The following is a 19200-nucleotide window of genomic DNA, read 5'->3' as shown; positions in this document are numbered from 1 at the left end:
GGGGGGTGCAGGAAGATGGGGTCCAGTGGGCATGGTGGGGTGGGGGTTCAGGAAGATGGGGTCCAGTGGGCATGGTGGGGTGGTGGGTGCAGGAAGACGGGGTCCAGTGAGCAGAGCTTGTCTCCATGGCAGAGCTCTTACCGGTACTGTGTGACGGCTGGGTTGGCCTTTGCTGAGCAGTGGAACGTGACGACGTTGTCCTCCAGCACTGGCTGTGGCTCCACGGATAGGTTGACAAGTGGGGGGTCTGCAGAGACAAGGGGTTCATTTGCAGGCTGAGAAAGCTGTGTCCACCATTCAGAAAGGAATGGGGCAGGAAGGCCATCGTTGGGTGGCCCACACCCAGGAGGTGCCTGCACTGGACGGTCATCCTGGTGGTGGGGCCAGGTTCCCTCTGTCAATTCAAGGTCTGGGGCTTGAATGAGCACCCGCTGGAAGCTGTGACTCCCTGCCCCAAGAGCACACTGCCCATCCCCTAGCTTTTAGCTGCAACTAAACACGACATCAGGAAAGAGAGTTGGGTGTGGCGGAGGCAGGGACATAAGGGGGAGGGTGGACACTAAGCCCCATTCACACAGAGATTTTCTGTCGTGGACATGTTGGTTTAATCTCTTGCTGTGTAAGAGCTGCTGTGGCTGGTAACTTGAAAGCGGCAGCTGCATCTTTTCATCGGCTCCTCGTCACTGCTGAGGTGGAGGAACAGCCTGGAGAAGGGCCTGGGTCGGCCTGGCCCTCCTGGGCTGAGGGGCAGTGGGCTCTGGACGCCCCCACCAAAGGCGGTGGTATCCCTGCTCCTGGGCTCCCAGTGCTCCCGGGTTCCCAGTGCACCCAGGTTCCCAGTGCTCCTGGGCTCCCACTGCTCCCAGGCTCCCACTGCACCTGGGCTCCCAGTGCACCTGGGTTCCCAGTGCTCCCGGGCTCCCAGTACTCCTGATGCTTCCAGTACTTCTGGTGCCCCTGGGCTCTCACTGCTCCTGGGCTCCCACTGCTCCCGGGCTCCTAGTGCTCCCAGGCTCCCAGTACTCCCGATGCTCGCGGGCTCCCACTGCTCCTGGGCTCCAAGTGCACCTGGCCTTGGCATTCCTGGGGAGGACGGACCAGTGTCCGTCCTTCTTCCCTGTCATGCCCTGGAGATCGAACTGGAGCTCAGCTTTAGGCTGGGTGAAGAGGGCAGCTGGGTCCCCACAGTCTAGCCAGGGCCTGGACCGACTCACCTTCTGGGCCATTTCCCACTAATGAGCAGAGCAAACTTCTGGGAGGTCATGAGGACTTCATGGGGCTCAGACTATTTTCAGGAAAAGTAGTAAAGAAGCCAATTTCCCTCAGTGGGGTCCACTGGGTCCTCGTGAAGGGCGCCAACAGTCTCACCTGCGCCTCCACTCCCGGTGCAGAGGCAGCTCCGTCTCTCTCTCCCCCCTCTCCTCTGGATGTACAGGACATGAGTCTTCAGTAGCCTGCTGGGCTCCCAGCGTATAAACAGTTTCTGTCATAGCCAACTATTAAACATGATTTTAATCCCACTCATGATGTCAGCTGCATAACTTGCAGGAGGGCAGCCTTGATGTAGCTGGTGGAACCGAGAGCACACTGAACAGATGTTACAGCTGAGAGTCTGCTAGCGTTTCCATCAGCAACCTGCGCGTGTGTGCGTGCCTGTGTGCGTGTGCGCGCGTGTGCGTGTTTGGGGGAGTATTACATCGAGGAGGGGGTGGCAAGAGAGAGGAACCTCATGACTCAGTGATTTCATCGCACATCCATTTGAAATTCGGCATCTGGACACAGAGTCCAGATGTGGCGAGGCTTGGGGGTGTTCAGCGTTCTCCCCCATTACTCAATCTGGGGGCTTTGTCTTCCGTTGGGTAACATATAAAGACCAAGGAAAACAAACAACAAATGTGCTTTTGCTGAGCTGGGATGCTTCTTGGTTGACTGAGAAAATGAGCAGGTTTGCAAAGGCAGCTCTGATCCATCCGCGGTGTCCACAGTAAACAGTTGGACGCCTCCTGAATGAACAAATGATACACGGTGGAGAAAGGAGGAGGGAGAGGTGGAGAGATGTCTGCTTTTGCTTGGCAGGCACATAAAAACACCCCCCGGCTAGGGGAGAGGGAGGCCTGGGACAAAGGGGTAAAGGCCTCTCTCCTGTTAGGACTGAGGGACACCGGCCGAGGGGCGGCTGCACACCTTTGGGCCTTGGTCTTGTGGGAGTGGTGGAAGAGTGGATGGTGGACACAGTAACCGCTGATGCGTGAAGAGTGTTCACAGTGTGTCAGGTGCTGTGCTAAGGGCTTGGCGTGCATTTTCTGATTTAATCCTTCCCTGGGTGAGGTAAGCATGATGATCTCATTGACAGATGAGGAACCCGCGGCACAGAGAGATTGAATAACCTGGTCACGGTGACTCAGTAAGTGGCAGAGCCAAAGTTCAAACCAGGAAGAACGCTGGGGTAAGGCCCCTGCACTGGACTGCCTCAAGGCCCATCCAGGAGACCAGGCACCTGGGTCCTGATCCTTACCCTGACCTCATTCTCAACGCCTCCCTCCTGACGTGGCTGAGACGTCCTTGGAGCGAAAGCCAGAACCGGCCTGGAGACCTGGCAGAACCTGTCATCTCGGGTGCTGTTAAATCGATCATCTCATTCCAGTGCATTTAGAGGAAGGTCTTTGCTAGTTGGTGGGCTGCTGCTGTGACGAGGGCTTCCTTGTTGACGGGCGGGTCCTCCCGTGATGGACAATGTGGTGGACAATGACCTGCAGCAGAAACATCCTTCTCCCCAGATCTCTGGCTGCCAGGGCTGAGGCTGTTGTCATGGGGAGCCAGCTCAAGTGGTCTCTCTTGTGAGGGATTCTGTAGCTGGCATGGGTCTCTGGACCAGGCTGGGGGTTTGGGGGGCAGGGAAGGGGGACAGGGGCTGTGACAGTAGCCATGACTGGCAGCCTGGCGGTAAGAGGCTTGGATGTCCTGTGTGTCCCTCTGTCACTCCTTCCCCATCTGGCTTGTGTTTGGAGGGAGTCCTGACTCACAGTTAATCCTAGACAAGAAGAGACCTAGGGCATCACTGGGTCAAATCAGTCAAGGAACCAGAGGCCCAGGGGGTAGGCTCCCACAGCTCAGCAGTGGTGGAGTCTTTCTGGACTCTGACACCCACAGTCTAATGCTTCCTCTCAGTAGCTGGGCCCAGCTGCTCTTCAGTGGTCACCACTGAAGGAGCAGCTGGGTCTACAAGACCAGGGCCTGGATTAGGGTGAGGGGAGGGAGGCACCTAGGACGCAAAATTTAAGGAGGCTCTCACTTTCAAGGCTGCCCCTCCACTTGTACAACCTTGAGAATGAGTGCCTCCTTAAATTTTGTACCCTAGGCACATCCATCACATCACCCTAGTCTTGCCCTGGCAAGAGTGCCCCTTTAACGAAGAATGCAGGAAGAGCCCTAGCTTGGTGTGGAGGTGGTGGGGGTGCTGGGTGAGCATTGGGCACTGTTACCATCTGGTGGCAAGATAATGAAGACAAAGACTTCCCCAATAACTCAGCTACTGTCTGGGTGGTGAGTCCATCTGATGGTTACACCTCTCCAGGGCTCAAAGGTTTCTTCTGCCTTCTAGAATCTACGTTGTGTCTGCCAGGATTCTAGACATTGAGCGGGGACTTTAGCTCTCTGGCTCCCAAGATGAGCTCTGGACCCCAGGCCCTGGAGAGCCACCTAGAGCCTCAAGGGAGCCGTGGCTGCTACCAAGTGTTTTCTAGGACGACGAGGAGGAAACCATCGCCAGCCTGCAGCTCTGGCCTTGTAATTCAGAGCCTCTGCCCACAGCAGCCACCAGCACATCGCCACGTCATGCTCCGTGGCAGAGAGGGGCATTGAAGAGGAGAAAAGTCGGCTTCTGAGCGCTGATACAGCAAATCTGAACTAAGCCGGTCGTCAGAGTGAGGCCACTGGAACCGCCCTGGCGGCTGTGTTAAGCTCTTCTTCTTTACTCTCGGGGCTGACAGGCACCAAATCCCCTTTAGGGAGACTTCCAGGAGCTTTCTAGCAACGCTATTGTTAGTATTAATTGTAATCACTGATACCCGCTGAGTACTTACTGCGTGGCTGTACAGAGGAGAAGAGGGGTTATCACGTGGGCTCTGGAAGGCTCGGCTCTCTAGGTTCAAAACTTCTGTGGCCTTGGGCAAGCTGATCAACCTTTTGTGCCTCAGGTCCCCAAATAAGGATCACAGTCTTGCTTACTCCAAATGATGGTTGTGAATGAGATAATCCGTGCCAAGTGGAGCGCAGCGTGAGCTGACGGAACAATGGCTCGGCTTTCTCCTTTCTCAGCGCTGGCCCTTCTGCGACGACAGGCCGTGAGACACCCTCCCCAGGTGCACTGCACTCACGGCAGATCCCAGCACCTGTGCGCACAGGTGTGGGAATGTGGCTGTCCTTGGGGGGCGCAAACAGTTAAGCGGTCCCCTAACTGAAAGGTTGGTGGCTCGAACCCACTCAGAGGTGCCTCGAAAGAAAGAACTGGTGATCTGCTCCTGAAAGGTCACAGCCTTGAAAACCCTATGCAGCACAGTTCTCCTCTGCACACTTGAGGTCGCCATGAATTGGCATCGACTTGACGGCAACCGGTTTGGTTTTTGGCTTTGGGAACGTGGCTTGCGCGTGTAGTTTGCAAAGGACCATCACGTGTGATGTTTTCACTCCACGTGACAATAGGGACAAGATGGTCCTTCGATGCCCATACCTACAAGCACGGCCAGTCCGCAGAGCCGTCTGACCCTCTCCTGCCCTCCCTCCGACGGCGTCCAGGGAGGGGACACGAAGAAGCTGGCGTGGGGCTCTGTGAGCCGGCTGCACAGGCCTGGCCCCTTCCCCTCCCCGAGCCCCTGGCAGTGGTACCGGGTGGTTCCGCCCTGGGCCTGGCTGCGATGAGCCGGGCTGGGCCAGTACTCACGCTGAATGTCGATCGTGACGGAAGTCTCCTTCCCGCCGGGGATGGCTTTGTTGGTGGCGCGGCACACAATGCTCTGCCCATTTTCCACGTCGCCGGGGGAGACGAGCAGGGTGCTCACGATGCTCTCTCGCTTGCCGTCTCGGAGCAGGGTCTGGGGGTGGTGAGGGAGAGAAGGCACCATGTCACCTGGCCTGGAGGGGTTGGGGGAGGACAGCTTCAGAGAGAAGACAAAGAGGAAGGCTGGGCCAGCTCAGGAGACCCAGGGGTGCCAGTCCCCTGCAGATCTGGGGGCTACCCTGGTCCCCCTGGCCTTGCTGAGCACTGGGCTGTGGAAGGAAAAGAAACTAGGTTTTCTACCACGTGTGAAGATCAGCCTGGACTTGCATGTCCAAAGCATAAAAGAAGCCTGGTGGACCTAACAGAAACGAGGTCCAGGTCCTGCGTAGAAATGAGCTCACGGATAGTATATTCCGGAGCCCTGGGTGGTGTAAACAGTTGACACTCTCGGCTGCTAATGGAAAAGCTGGAGGTTCAAGTCCATGCAGAGATGCCTCAGAATACAGTCCTGGCGATCTACTTCTGGAAAATCAGCCACTGAAAACCCTATAGAGCACAGATCTACTCTGGCACACGTGCCCTTGAGTCAGAGTTGACTTTGACAGCAGCTGTGTGTGTGTATCCTGCCTCTGGTGTCCGGGTGAGCCTTGGGGTCTGCAGCAGGTGGACATTTGTGGCCCCTGAGTCAGTGACACAGACTGTAGAAGGACCGCATTTGGGGTGTGGGGTCAGGGTGGGCGTGGGCGTGCCGGCAGAATCAGTGCGGACTTACCTTTTTCTTACTTTGCCTTTATAAGCGCTTTCGCCTTTCCAAATCATTTCACATCCTGACCTCATCAGAGCCTTCACCACGACAGGCAGACACATGCCCTTATCTTCCATTTGACAGGCGAGGAAACAGTTTGAGACGGACCGAGAGAGAGGCTAAGGACTTTGACCTGACTCCCACTTCAGGTTGGTCCTACAGCCTCCTGTCTCCCAAGGCGTAGCTTTTTCCTCCTGGACCATGAGGCCGCTCTGCAGTCGCTCCCCCAGGACACCTTCCCTCCCAGCTCACATCCATTTGGTGCCTGCACCCTGAGCTGGGTGGCCCAGGACGGTGAGCGCAGGCTGGTACGTGCGCGCTGGGACAGGGTGCCACGGGCATCTGCTTAGTTCTCAGCCTGCTGGTCCCAGGAGGGACTGAACGGCCTCTAGGGGGCGCTGTCTGATGATGCAGGCTTATTTTGTGCTGACCGGAGCCCGGGGGTGGGTGCAGACTCCACCTCTCGAACCCTCACATACGCTAACGGCTCCTGGCGTAGGTTCTAGTTCTCACAGGGACCCTGCAAGGGAGACAGCGTTATCCCCGTTTAGCAGAAAACAGGTTCACAGTGAATCGGGCACTTGCTGGCAGAGCTGGGGTTTGCGCTCAAGAATCGGTGACTCCCCTGAGCCCCTGAACCCCTCCCACAGCTTCTGAGACACTCAGGTGGTTACGATGATCCCCATCTTACAGAATGGACAATGAGAGCCTCCAAGTCACCGAGATGGTCAGCAGCAAGGTGCCAGCTGCCAGAGCCCGGAGGCTCTGGGCCCTCAGTTCAAAATGTGTGGCCTCCAGAACTAGAACTGGCCGAGCCTCTACTTGCACAGAACATCTTTGTGAAATTCCAGAGGGTTCACAGAGCAGGCCAGTGGCCCTGGACTTGTCCTGCCCCCTCTAAAACCGGCTGGGCCTAGGCTCAGGTCCCACTGGCGTGCGCCCCATAGCACATTCTTTCCCTGGATGTGAGGCCACGGCCCCTGGGCAGAGGGGTCCTCAGAGAGGGCCCGAGGAGCGTGCTAGCCAGTCCCAGTATGTCAGGGGCGGGTCTGATTAGCCGCTGGGGTAAGCACCGAGGGCTGTGTCCCCGGCCGGGCCTGCAGAGAAACTCCAGCCAAAACGGGGAGGGTGTAGTTTAGCCCCCAGCCCAAGCCAGAGCCGGCAGAGCAGGCTCTTCGGCATACCTCGCGAGTCTATAAATACCCAGGCAATAAGAAGAACAATTTCCTGGATGAAAATCAGACCTCGGGGCAGGGGAGGGAGGGCCTATTGTTCTCCCCGCCTCCTCTCCTTTCCCTGGGGGCTAGCTAACAAAGTATATTTGCATACGTTTCACTCTGCCTGGAAGCCCTCCCATTGGTCTCCCCTCGGTGGTGGGGGCGGAGTGCAGTCTGGGTGCCGGGGAGAGGCGAGCGGAGCCCAGTCCCCAATTAGGCCCTCCCTCCCCCTGCACCCTGGGTGTGCTTCCGCCTCGCAATGATGATTAATGACATATTTACTGTGTCCCGGCGTACGTTTTTCTGGGAAATGAAAATTCTGGTTCAAATTGTTTGTTCTAGCTAATTAGAGAGAAAGGAAGATGTGTTTATTAAACAAGAGGAGAGAGGGAAGGCCCCAGCGCCTCAGCCTGGCCCCCAGCTTGGGCCCCCCAGCCTGGCGGTGGCCCCGAGGAGGGGCTGGGCCTGCTGGTGGGGCCTGGGGAGGGGTGGCGGGGAGGCTGGGCCAGGCGAGGAGGCCGAATGGGGGGTGGGTTAGAGGTGGGCCAGAGCGCCTGTCTTCTGGGTCCTCACCCTGGTTTTTCCCTTTCCCTCGTTCCATCCTGATCTTCCCACCCCTCCTTTCTGCTCTCTCTTCCTCCTCCGCTTCTCTTCTCATCCTTACTTTTTCACATGCAAATAAGGCCTGTGGACTTTGTGGCCTTGAAGGCACCTTCCAGGTCATTCCATCCTTGGCCAATCTTTGTCACGGCCCCACTCCCCTCCCCTCCCTCTGTTCCCTTCACTGAACTGGCTCTGGGGACCCCTTGGGCACTGAGCCCCTAGCCTCCCGCTTGGAGGAGGACATTCATTAGCATGCAGATCAGGTCCTGGAGGGGAAGCGGGTGAGTCCCTTTTGTTTCCTGAACCCCACTCAGGGCAAGGTCACACCCCAAAGGCCTCGCTACAGTGCTGCAGGGCCCTCCCTGTGTCCCGGGCCGCCACCCCCACCCCCGCCGTGGCCCTCACAGCAGCTCCTAGGAGGCCCCAGGAGGCGCCCGCCTGAGGGAACTCGGAGGGAGAGGCTCTGACTTGTGTGCAGATATGGGCCCGGGGCAGGGGCCCAGCCGGGTGTCTGTCCTGTGCAGGGGTACCAGGCTGCCAGAGCACATGCTGTGAAGTAGGTTTCTGCCCCTCAGCCCTGCTGCCGCCATCTGCTTGTGGGGGTTTACCGAGCCAAACCAGGTCCTCTCCAGGGCACTGGGCCTCTGTCCAGCAACTGCGTCCAAGGACTTTCCCAACTGCCCCAGTGACTGCAGGGCCTGAAGCAAGCAGCCCTCCCACCTGCCCCCACATCAAGGTCACATCCCCTTGTCTGGCAGCTGTCGCGAAGATTTCTCTCTGGACTGAACCCATATTCTCTCTCCTCCTCTTCCAGGGCCTCCCTCTGCCTGGTTTGGTCATTGGCTGCTTTCCGGATGAATGCCATGTGTGACCCCCTTCTGGTGCCAGACCTGGAGCAGCACCAGAACAAAGGAGTAGCCCGCTGTTCCCAGACAGCCTCGGGCCGGGTGTCCAGGGAGGGGACTTGGATAAAGGCCCTGCCAGCCAGCCGTCTCCAGAGCTTCAGCATCCAGACACCCACCAGGAGGGTGGAGCTGAAGGCCCTGCCCCGCAGTCGGCTCCCCTGAGCACCCAGGCCCTGGGACTCTGGGGGCGTGTGTTTCAGGAGGGCACCCACCAGTCTGTGGTGGGGGAGGCAGAGGGTGCGTCCTCTCCCCTGGGTGAGGGGGAGTGCCCTCCAGGAACGATGCCATCCTGAACCCACCCACCTCATCCTTCCCTGTCTGGCCACATGGTGGAGTAGCAGAGAGCATCCCACAGGATATCAGGAGACTCTACCTCCAGGGCTGGTCGTACAGGGAATAGCTGGGCAGCCTCTTGGGGGGAGTGGGGTGGGCGAGGCAGGGCCCTGGGAGAAGGAAGCCAATGGAACTTGGTCACATCTGTCCCAGGCTCCTTACAAGGTGCCTTCCTGCACAATTGCTTCTGGTTCTCACAGTAACCTACCAGGTGTCCATTGTTATCTTCCCTGTTGTGCAGCTGGGGAAACTGAGGCAGAGAGTGAGTCACTGTCACACGGGATGGAAGCTGGGTTTGAGCCCAGGACTGTCAGACACATGGGGGCTGCTCCCCCGTGACACTGTGGTGCTCCATCTGTGAAATGGGCATGGCACGGCCACCCCTCGGGGTCTGCGAGCAACAAATGAAGGCGGAGCAGCGACAGCGGCCGTGCTCAGCATTCGCTCACTCTGTGCGGGCAGTTGTCCCAGTCAGCCCACGGCCACGCGCTGGGTGCCACCTCCACTGTACACCGCAGGGCAGAGGTCACACAGCTAGAAGGCGTGGAGCCTGGATTCAGACCCAGCCCACGCCACTCGAGAGCCCGCCTGCTTAACATCCGCTCTGACGGGGCTTGGCTGTGGACCTTGAGGCCCCGGGCCCGCCTCGTGCTGAGCCGATCAGGGGCTGCTCTGTCTGTCTCTGCGTGGGCAATTGGAAGTGCTGTTTGGCCTGTGGTCCCCTGCAGCCCTGCTGAAGAAGGGGACCCAGGGCAGGAGGCAGGTGGGGGTCTGAGTGCCCCTCAGCCTGCTCCACAGGCAGCAGCACTGGACATCTGTTATGGATTGAACTGTGTCTCTCAAACGTGTTGGAACTCTAAGCTCTACTTGTGGATGTGATCGTCTCTGGAAACGGGGTTTTCTTGGTCATGGTTGTGACATCCTGCCAGTGTAGGGTATGTGGAAGCCTAACCACTTCTCAGGTATAAGGAGAAGCACAGACACAGGACAGGCAAGCACAAACCAGGGAAGACAGATGCCACGTGGAGATGGCCAAGGAGCTGAGCAACGCCGGGGCTGGGGACGCTGGAAGAGACAAGGACCCTCCCCCAGAGCCAACAGGGGGAGCCTCCCCTAGAGCCGGTGCCCTGAATTTGAACTTGCAGCCTCCTGAACTGTGAGAGAATAAACATCTGTTCTTTAGAGCCACCCACTTGCTGTCTTCCTGTGGCGCCAGGTAACTAAGCCAGGACCTTATTGGCTGTGCTAAGTCCTAGGCTCACAGCGTGTCAAAGCTGGACAGCACCTTTCCAGAGCAGCTGACCAACATCTTTGTTTTACAGTTGAGGAAACGGGGGCCTGGGGAGCTTGAAGGATTGTCGGGGTTCCAGCGCAGGGCTGGGGCAGGCGGGCTCTCCACGGCCCGAGATGCCATGCCAGGTGCCTTCCCACGTGGCGGCAGTGTGAGTGGGGCAGGTGGGACGGGGGCTGGAGGTGCGTCCTCCCTGTACTGGTCCCAGGAAGCAAGGTGCCAGGCTCTGAGGGGCCTTCACAAGTGGATGTGGGCAGGTGACCCTGGGGCAGGAGGCTGGAAGGCTGCGTGACCCTGTCCTTTCTTTTCACGAGGTGGGGCGTGTCCTCTGTGGCAGATAAACCCTGGCAGTGGCCAGACTGGCCCGACTTCAGGGACGACTGCTGAGCAGCTCCTTCCTACCTTCCATCCTCCTCTGGATGATGTATTCTCTCTGCCATGTATTTTTATTTCCTAACACAACAGGGTGGCTCCAGCCCAGGAGTAGGCGGGAGGATTTATCGCCCCGAAAGCAGCTTCCCCCAGGGGTGGAACTGTGCCCAAGGAAAGGTATTTGTCTGGCTCCAGGCGGGGCACGGGCTTTGATGGGCAGCCCTGGGCTGACCCCTCTGGGCAGGAAGGACACTCCCAAGTGAAGACAGGCCTGCCGCTTATCTTTCTAGGACCTGGGAGCAGGTGGTGGGGTGGGAGTGCACCTCCCCACACCCTGAGGCCACAGGGAGAGGGGAGCTAGGGTTCTGGAAGCTTGAACCTCCAGCTTCGGAGCCTGGGGGACTGGCTTGCCTTGGGCCCTGATACAGCCTCTGGAGGGGCCCTCAGGGAACTGGGGGGCTGCCCTTACGTCTGAGGCTGTCCTGGGAAACACAGAACGCAGCGCACGGGAGACTGGGCTTCTAGGCTTGTGGCTGCCCATGTGACAGCTGAGAGGGCAGTGACTGTAGATCAAAAGGGCTAGACTGGCTCCCGCTAAGGCTCCTTTCATCCTTAAAGGCTCTGCAGCACATAAACCCTGTCTGTGACTCTTCCACAGTGGAATGAGGGGAGCAGTTCAGAGCACTTCTAGCCTGTGCTAGAGACCCCACCCCCACACCCCCACTCACACAGCAGGGCACAGGGGTTGTTGAGGGACTGTGGGCTGGAGTTCAGCCCTCCCTGGCCCTCAGCCAGCCACCCTTGGACACGGTAGAACCTGAACAGCCTTACCTTGCAGCCCTGGTAAAGTTGCCAGATTTAGCAAATAGAAATACAGATGCTCAGTTAAATGTGAACTTGATAAGAACGAGTAATTTTCTAGTATAAGCATGGCCCATGAAATATTTGGGACATATTTCTAACACACAGTTATTTGTTGTTTATCTGAAATGCAAATTGAACTGGGTGTCCTGCATTTTATCTGGCAGCGTGGGCCCTGGCCACTTCTGTCCCTGACCAAACTCTGTTTGGCAAGCCGGCAGACACCACAGGAGAGAGTGAGAGGGAAGAGACACAGGGTGATAAGTGGGAGACAGACAAACAAGGTCACAGAAAAGACAGACGAGCCACTGTGAGAGAGAAAGAGGCAGTTTATGGGTTGAATTGTGTCCTGTGGCATAGTGGTTAAGAACGACGGCTGCTAACCAAAAGGTCGGCAGTTTGAATCCACCAGGCATTCCTTAGAAACTCTATGGGGTAGTTCTACTCTGTCCTCTAGGGTCGCTATGAGTCAGAATTGATTTGATGGCAATGGGTGTGCTTTTTAGTCTGGAAAGATATGCTGAAGTCTTAATCCCTTGTGTCTTTGAACATGACTTCATTTGAAACTAGGGTCTTTGAAGATGCTATCTATCAGTTCACATGAGGTCAAACTGGAGCACCCAGCCGCCTCGAGGCAGTTCTGACGCAGGGGGACCCCATGTGTGTCACAGTAGAACTGTGCTCCATAGGGTTTTCAGTGGCTGATTTTTTGGAAGCGAATCACCAGGCCTTTCTTTCGATGCACCTCTGGGTAGACCTGAACCTCCAGCTTTTCAGTCGAGTGGGTTAACCTTTTGCACCACCTAGGGACTCCTGTAGCAGAGCCGGGTGAGTCCTAAACCGATCTGAGTGACTCCTTATAAAGAGAAGAGACAGAGCCGTGAGGGAGAGAACAGCCTCGTGAAGGGCCGTCTACCCGCCTCGCAATGCCAACCAGCACCTGGAGCTACCGGAAGCTGGCAGAGGCGGAGAGGAGAGGGCATGGCCCTGCCGGGGCCCGGAATCCGAGATCCTGACCTTCACAACTGTGAGGCAGTACATGTCTGTTCTTACAAGACACCCAGTGTGTGGTATTTTGTTAGGGTGGTCCTCAGAAACCAATACATGCAGAGAGACAGAGAGAGAGAGACACAAAGGGAGAGAGAAACAGGAAGACGTCCACGCAGAGAGACCCCGAGCTCAGAAGGGGGGCCAGCCCTCCCCATGCGTCCCCCCTCCGTCCCCCCTTCCAGGCCCAGTCCTCACCTTGGAGTAGGTGGCTCCGCTGATGACCTCTCCCTTCCGCAACCAGATGATGGAGGCGGCAGGCTTGGCGTTGTCGGCGTGGCAGGTGAGGTTGAGGGGGTCTCCCGCCCGCAGGCTGATCACCGGCCCCCCCAGGATGACGGGGTCGTCGGGCGGCACTGCGGGGAGATAAGCAGAGGTCAGGCGGAGGGCGCCCCCTTCCCTTCCGGCCGGGATTGCAGGCTGGGCCTGAGCCATTTTACGAAGATGCTGAACAGTACTTATCACACGTGAGTAAAATGTCTAATCCCCTTGTATTACAGCAACAACAGCAATCCTCTTGGCCATTCCTGTTGCACGTTGATTTGCGGAGGACACCGCCCCTCGACGCCTCCTCCGCTCACAGCGTGTGAGGGGTGGTGCGGGCCTTATTAGCCCCATTTCACAGATCGGCAAGGCAAGACGCAGCTGCCTAGATGATATCTGAGCCCTCTTTTTTTAGAAAACAAAGCCCTGTCACATCTGTTGTCGTATCTAATCCTCCCAGCAATCTTGTGACGCAAACACGATTAGCATATCCCAATTGTTCAGACCCAGAAGCCGGGGCGCACACCCGGAAGCCGGGGCGCACACCCGGAAGCCGGGGCGCACACCCGGAAGCCGGGGCGCACACCCGGAAGCCGGGGCGCACACCCGGAAGCCGGGGCGCAGCAGGGTTAGTGACTTGCTCAAGGTCACACAGCAAATGACTGGCAGAGTCAGGTCCCCTGACACGTACACTACTGTGCCAGGCCCCTTCCCTAGCAACGGGGCCGGTGAAGGCAACCCCCTGGAGGCTGAGGCAGCTTTCCAGAGGAGCTATGCAGTCCTTGGCGCCCTGCTGGTGCAGTGGTTAAGAGCGGCTGCTCACCAAAAGGTCGGCAGCTGTAATCTACCAGCCGCTCCTTGGAAACCCTATGGGGCAGCTCTCCTCTGTCCTATAGGGTCAGTTGGAACCAGCTCGACGGCAACGGATTTTTTGTTTGGTGCAGTCCTTGGCATTTCCAAAGCACTTGATTCTTTAAGAGCAACTTCACCCCTATCGCGTCCAGAGTCAGAGCCGATCTTCCCGCCCCGGTTCTTCCACTGCGCTTTATAGTGTGGTTGGTGACTCGTGACTCCAGGAGGAGAGCGCAGCGGCCCCGCCCTCCAGCCTCACCCCAGAGAGGACACGTCCCAGGACCTGTCGGGCTTTCTCCTCCCCTCCCCAGGGCACTGCCCTATCCACCCCACTCCTTGTCCACTCGCTCCACAGGACACGCCCCCTCCACCCCTGGTCTCTGCGGGGGCCAGGTCCAGAGCCAGTAGGCCCAGTGGGTGCCAACCCCTATTTTTCTATCTTCTCGGGAAAAACAACCCCAAGATGCCATCACTCCCCCTCCCAGGATCCTGGCCCAAGGAGGAAGATGGCCTCTTTGAGAAGGTCATCCAGCCCTGCCCAGCCCTGGCGGCTCTCAAGCCAAGGCTTTCCAGGAGGCCGGGCCCTGTGCAGATGGCAATTAGGGCTGAGCCGCCAGGCCTGGAGGAGGCGGGCCGCTGTGGGCCTTCCCGCATCCCCGCCCACCGACTATCCGCTCATTAGTCCGCCCCTCTGCCTCTTCACCAGCGTGGGGGGGCGTGGCCAGAGCGAAGGCGCTGGCTAATTAAGGCTTTCTGAAAATGAGTGGGTGAGACTCGTTGCTGATGGGGGGAATTTCATCTCCACGCAATGGGCCAGGCCCCTTCCAGCAGGGAGAGCCGGGGCTGGGGCAGAAGGGACCTGCCCTAATCCTTCGGAAAAGCCGGGGGTCCCTGCCCCCTACTTTCTGCAGTGGCTCTCCCTCACCAGGTGCCCAGAAAGGAGGCGCTGGGGGCTCAGTGAGCTTGCTGAGGGCCTGCAAAGCTGGAAGGTGCTTCTTGGAGCTTTGTTGTTTGCTGCCATGAGTCGACCCCAGACTCAGGGTAACCCCACGCGCAGCTCAGTGAAAGGCACTGCTTGGTGCTGCGCATCCCCATGAGGGGCTGCGGATTGGTCCCGTTGTGATCCCGCAGAGTTTTCATTGACTGATTTTCAGAAGTAGAACATTTCCGGGCCTTTCTTCCCAGTCCTTCCTAGTCTGGAAGCTCCACTGAAACCTGTTCAGCATCATATAGCAATACGCACGCCTTCACTGACAGATAGTCCGTCACTGTGCATGGGTTGGGAATCGAACCTAAGTCGCCTTCATGGAAGGCCAGAGTTCTACCACGGACCCACCGCTGCCCCCACTCGGAGCTTTAGGAGTCGCATAAATAGCTGGCCCATTCTCATCTCTGCAGCCTCCCCTAAATGACCCAGACCATGAGCCAGGTGGCGTGATGTTGTAGAACGCGCCCTAAATCAGGAGGAGGAAGACCAGGGAAGTCATTTCTTCTCTGGGATTTAGTTTCTCCAGCATAAAATGTGAAAGCAGAAGGAAGGTCGCGGAAGTTCCTCCAGCACTGACATTTGCTGAGTCTCAACCTCGAGACAGCGAGCAGAAGTAGGTCAGTGGTTACCGTGGGCTGGGAGGAGCGTGGGGAGTCAGTGCTTAATGGGTACAGAGTTTCTGTTTCCGGTGATGAGAAAGTTTTGGAAACAGTTAGTGGGAAAGGTTGCATATCACCGTGAACATAATTAATGCCACTAAATTGTACACTTAAAGATGGCAAATTGTATGTTACACATATGTATTTTACCACACAAATCCTACTGTCTGTTCACACCCACGACCAACTGAATCTGAATCTCTGAAGGTGGACCCCAGGCATCAGGAGTTCTTAGCTCCCAGCTGGTTCCAGTGGGGACTGAGTTTGAGAACCAGCCATCTCTGGCTTTTTGCTTATGTGCAAAGCACAAACTGTTTGTGCTTAATTATCAACCTAGAGGTTGGCAGTTAAACCTACCCAGCAGTGCCACAAAAGAAAGGCCTGGCAACCTGCTTCCATAAAAATTGCAGCCAAGAAAACCCTATGGAGCAGTTCTACTTGGTAACATACGGGATTGCCACGAGCTGGAATCGACTTGATGGCAATGGGTTTTTGTTTTTTTTATCGAGCCACATCCTACTCCGGTCGCAGTGGGGAGACTGGGGAGGCCTTTCCAAGAGCCAAACACAGCGATGAATCGAACCCTTCCTTCTTGTTTATCTCTTGTGTGGTGGTTTTAGCATATTGGGTTAGGGTAGCACAGAAGAGGGGCGAGGAGGAGTGGGGCTGTGTTGTGTGAGTACTCAGGCACGGCACACACACACGCTTTCACACACACAAACATCCACCCTCAGAATGGGCTCTGATTACATCTTCCCAAATAAGTGGTTATCATGCTGGTTATTCATGTAGCCATGCATTATTGATTGGCCTTCGCCTCATTACACACCAGATGGGGATAGGAGGGGGTGCAGATGGGGGCTGGGGTGTGCGGTGGGTGGGGACGGGCGAGGACGGGGATGTTTGGGGGCCAGCAGGCTGAATAGAAATCAACAGTCGCTCTCTGCAGCTGTAACTCAGATGGAAGGAGGGCAACTCATTACCTCTCCATTCAGACTTGAGCCCAGACCTGGGGCAGCTGGGAGGGGAGAGTCACCCAGCAGCCCGGAGCCTGGAGATGCATTATTCATACACCCCCTCCAGGATTGGTTATTATCCTGAACCACTATAGAATTTGCTCTCCCTAATTTTTAATCATAGGGAAGGTAGAAACGTTCGCCTTTTGTGATTAATCGGGAGATAAAAATAGTTGACTGTTTTGGTGTTGTGCCTGTTGTCAGGGGAAGAACATGTTAACTGTTGGGTGACTGAGGCCTGGGGCACACCAGTGCTGGCAGTGGGCCTGGAGGCCGCCCCCCAGCCTCAGACGGGCTGGTGTGGGGGAGCCCAGGGCTGGCTGGTTCCTGTTCACGCTGCTTAGGAAAGGAATATATCATTTGAATTAAGGCCACACAGTTGCAGGTGGCCGCTTTTTTGCAGTTCCCCTTTATGTCACTCAGGATTTGGGCGGGCAGCTGGAGTTCTCCCTCCCTGTTCTGCCCCCCGCCCCCGGCCCTGCAGAGCTGCTGGCTCTGGGCATGGCAGTGCCACATAGCGGGGCGCAGTGTGGGCACCCCTTCCTCTCCCTGTGCGTGGGAGGGAGACCCTGTGGGGCTCTCTCAGCTCTGCTGCCAAGGACAGGGGGGTCTGGTATGGGAAGCTGGGGCTGGGAGACATCCCACAGTCAGGTTCTGCGGGAACTGAGGTCAGAAGGGCAGGTGGATGGGCCAGTGTCACCTGGTGAGTGAGGGCCAAGCAAGACGGGAACGGGCTTGGGAAGGCAACCCGGCTCCAACCAGAGTCCAAAGCTGTCATCTGCTTTATGTTCGGATACAATTGTAGGTAAACAAGAGATTCTGCAGCTACAAGTCATGTGGCAACACCTCCCAGCCCCTCGTGGTCTCTGAGGAGTGCTTCCATGGTCGGATGGCCTTGGACTTCTGGACTAGAGCATGCGCTGGCGGTGACCGTCTAACTGTTCTTTCTTCAGGGCATCACCTGGACAGAGTGCCGAGTGGGGGCAGGGAGGTCTGGGGTCAAAGAAGGACTGCTTCCCGTTCCTCTGGGCCCAGTGGCTACACGGCAGTAAAGTGCATCGGACTTGCTGGCCTTGGTTTGCCAGCTTGGCCAACCCGGCCAGAACAGGCTGGGAGAACTCCCATGGTGCCAGGGGACTGTGCACTGTGGGATCTCCTCCAGACTCATCCAGATAGTCCCCTGCCTGGGCTTCCAGGATCCCTCAGGTGCTCGGTCAGCTCAGGTGGACGGCCCACGTCCTCTCCTCCATGACACGTGGCTGGTCGGGCACGTCTGTGGACATCGGCCCAGCAGCTCGAACATGGAGGCTGGGAGTGTCAGGTCAGCCGGCCATCCCCTGCCCCCAGGCACACGACGGAGACCCTCACAGACTGTGAGCCCTTTGGTGGGCAGGGCTGGGGCTGGCTCACTCCTGTGTGGTGCATTCTCTGCAAAGCACGGGGAGTGGTCCCTTACAGCCTGAGTCCATTCATGTCACCAATGGGCTTCGGACCCTCTGGGCCCCCCACTGTACCCACCAGCACTGGCATCAATGGCCACTGCCTTCCTCCTCCGCATCACTTTGTTCTACCCAGCCCTCACTTGCCGTGCCCTGGCCCGCCACTGTTCTGTCTTCAGAGCACACAGAGCTCATTCCTGGCGCAGGCTGTGGCCCTGGTCTTCTCTGTCTGGAATGCTCTATTTTGTCTCCTTGCCCTGCTGGCTTCTTCCCATCAGTAAGGGTTCAGTTTACATGTCAGCGAGGCCTTACCTGACCCCGGGTCTGAGTGGGCCCTCAATTACTCTCCGTTCCACCACCCAACTGTCTTTCCCTGGTCACTATTGTCTGCTCCTCTCGCCAGGAAGGAGGCTCCCTGACAGCAAGGCTTGTGTGTCTTCTCCTTGCAGCATTGCTGTGCCTCGGTCAGTGCTCGGCACCTAGTCGGCGCTCACTAACTCTCTGTGGAGTGTCCTCACGGACATTTGCTTCTGAGGCCTGCACTCTCTACACTGGTTTCTGTGTGTATCTGTGTATGTGTAGGGTCGAGCTGTTGGGGGTGAGTGAGTGTTGGGACAGGCTGACAAAGCTCCCCCTAGCCCTTGCTGGGACAGCTGTGCAGAAGCTCTCTATGGTGTGGTATTGGGGGGCTGGCTGGAGGGAGGGAAGCTGGGCTGGGCTGGTCCTCAGCCAGTGTTCTTGACCCCAGCCTGATTTGTCGGGGTGACAGGCTGTGGGAGGGCTGCAGGGTAAGGTGGTGACAGACCAGGGACGTGGCGCTGAGTGAGTAGGAGGAGGCTGGCTGCAGAAGTTTGCTTTTCAGCCTCAGTGTTCAGCCCCGGGCCCAGGGACTCCCCATGGGGAAGGGGTGGGGCGTGGGCTGCGTTTGCTGGGAGTGCGGGAGCAGACTAGAGTGGAGGGAGGACTCCCAGGCCCTGGGCCCATCCTAAGCACTGCCTCTCACACCTCCACAGCCTCCCTGATCCTAGCGTCCCCATCCCCTGCTTCAGGCCTGCGCTGCCAGCGTCGCTTCCCCTCTGCCTTTCACTCAGCCTCCTCCGTGTCCTAAACAGAGAGCACCATGGCTGAGTACACTGGGCACGGTCCTGCCCTCTTGGAGCTGTTGGTGAGGCCAGGAAGGTGTGCCTGGGATGGATCAGCAGCATGGGCATCACCTGGGTGCTTGTTAGACATACAGGTCCTGGTGCGCTGCCTCAGACCCCCAAATCAGAATCTGCCTTTTACAAAGACCCCAGATAGTTCTTGTGCATGTTAAAGTTTGAACAGCTTTGCTCTAGAGGGCTCGGGGATAAAGGGACAATCACACGCTGGTGAGTGCTAAGAAGGAAAGACACCCAGAACAACGAGAACTTGGTGGGGAGCCCTTGGTCCCTTTGCCTGCTCCCTGCTGCTTCCCAGATTAGGTCAGGAAGGCACACAGCTCACTACACGCCTGGATTAGGTCAGGAAGGCACACAGCTCACTACACGCCTGGATTAGGTCAGGAAGGCAC

General features: G+C 57.5%; 1 protein-coding gene across 2 annotated transcripts in view; it reads right to left on the bottom strand.

Moving 5' to 3' along the window:
* Positions 1–19200, bottom strand: part of KIRREL3 (kirre like nephrin family adhesion molecule 3) — a 694039-nt gene that overhangs the window by 34806 nt on the left and 640033 nt on the right. For both annotated transcript variants that reach the window (XM_004379337.1, XM_004379338.2), the window contains exons 5-7: positions 12629–12786; positions 4940–5090; positions 142–247 (exon numbers count right to left, since the gene is read on the bottom strand). In XM_004379337.1, the coding sequence (XP_004379394.1) occupies positions 142–247; positions 4940–5090; positions 12629–12786 (415 nt within the window). The remainder of the gene's footprint in view (positions 1–141; positions 248–4939; positions 5091–12628; positions 12787–19200) is intronic.

This window comes from Trichechus manatus, unplaced genomic scaffold (genome assembly GCF_000243295.1).
Source record: "Trichechus manatus latirostris isolate Lorelei unplaced genomic scaffold, TriManLat1.0 scaffold00064, whole genome shotgun sequence".
NCBI lineage: Eukaryota > Metazoa > Chordata > Mammalia > Sirenia > Trichechidae > Trichechus > Trichechus manatus.
This window is presented reverse-complemented; position numbering and strand designations above follow the sequence as displayed.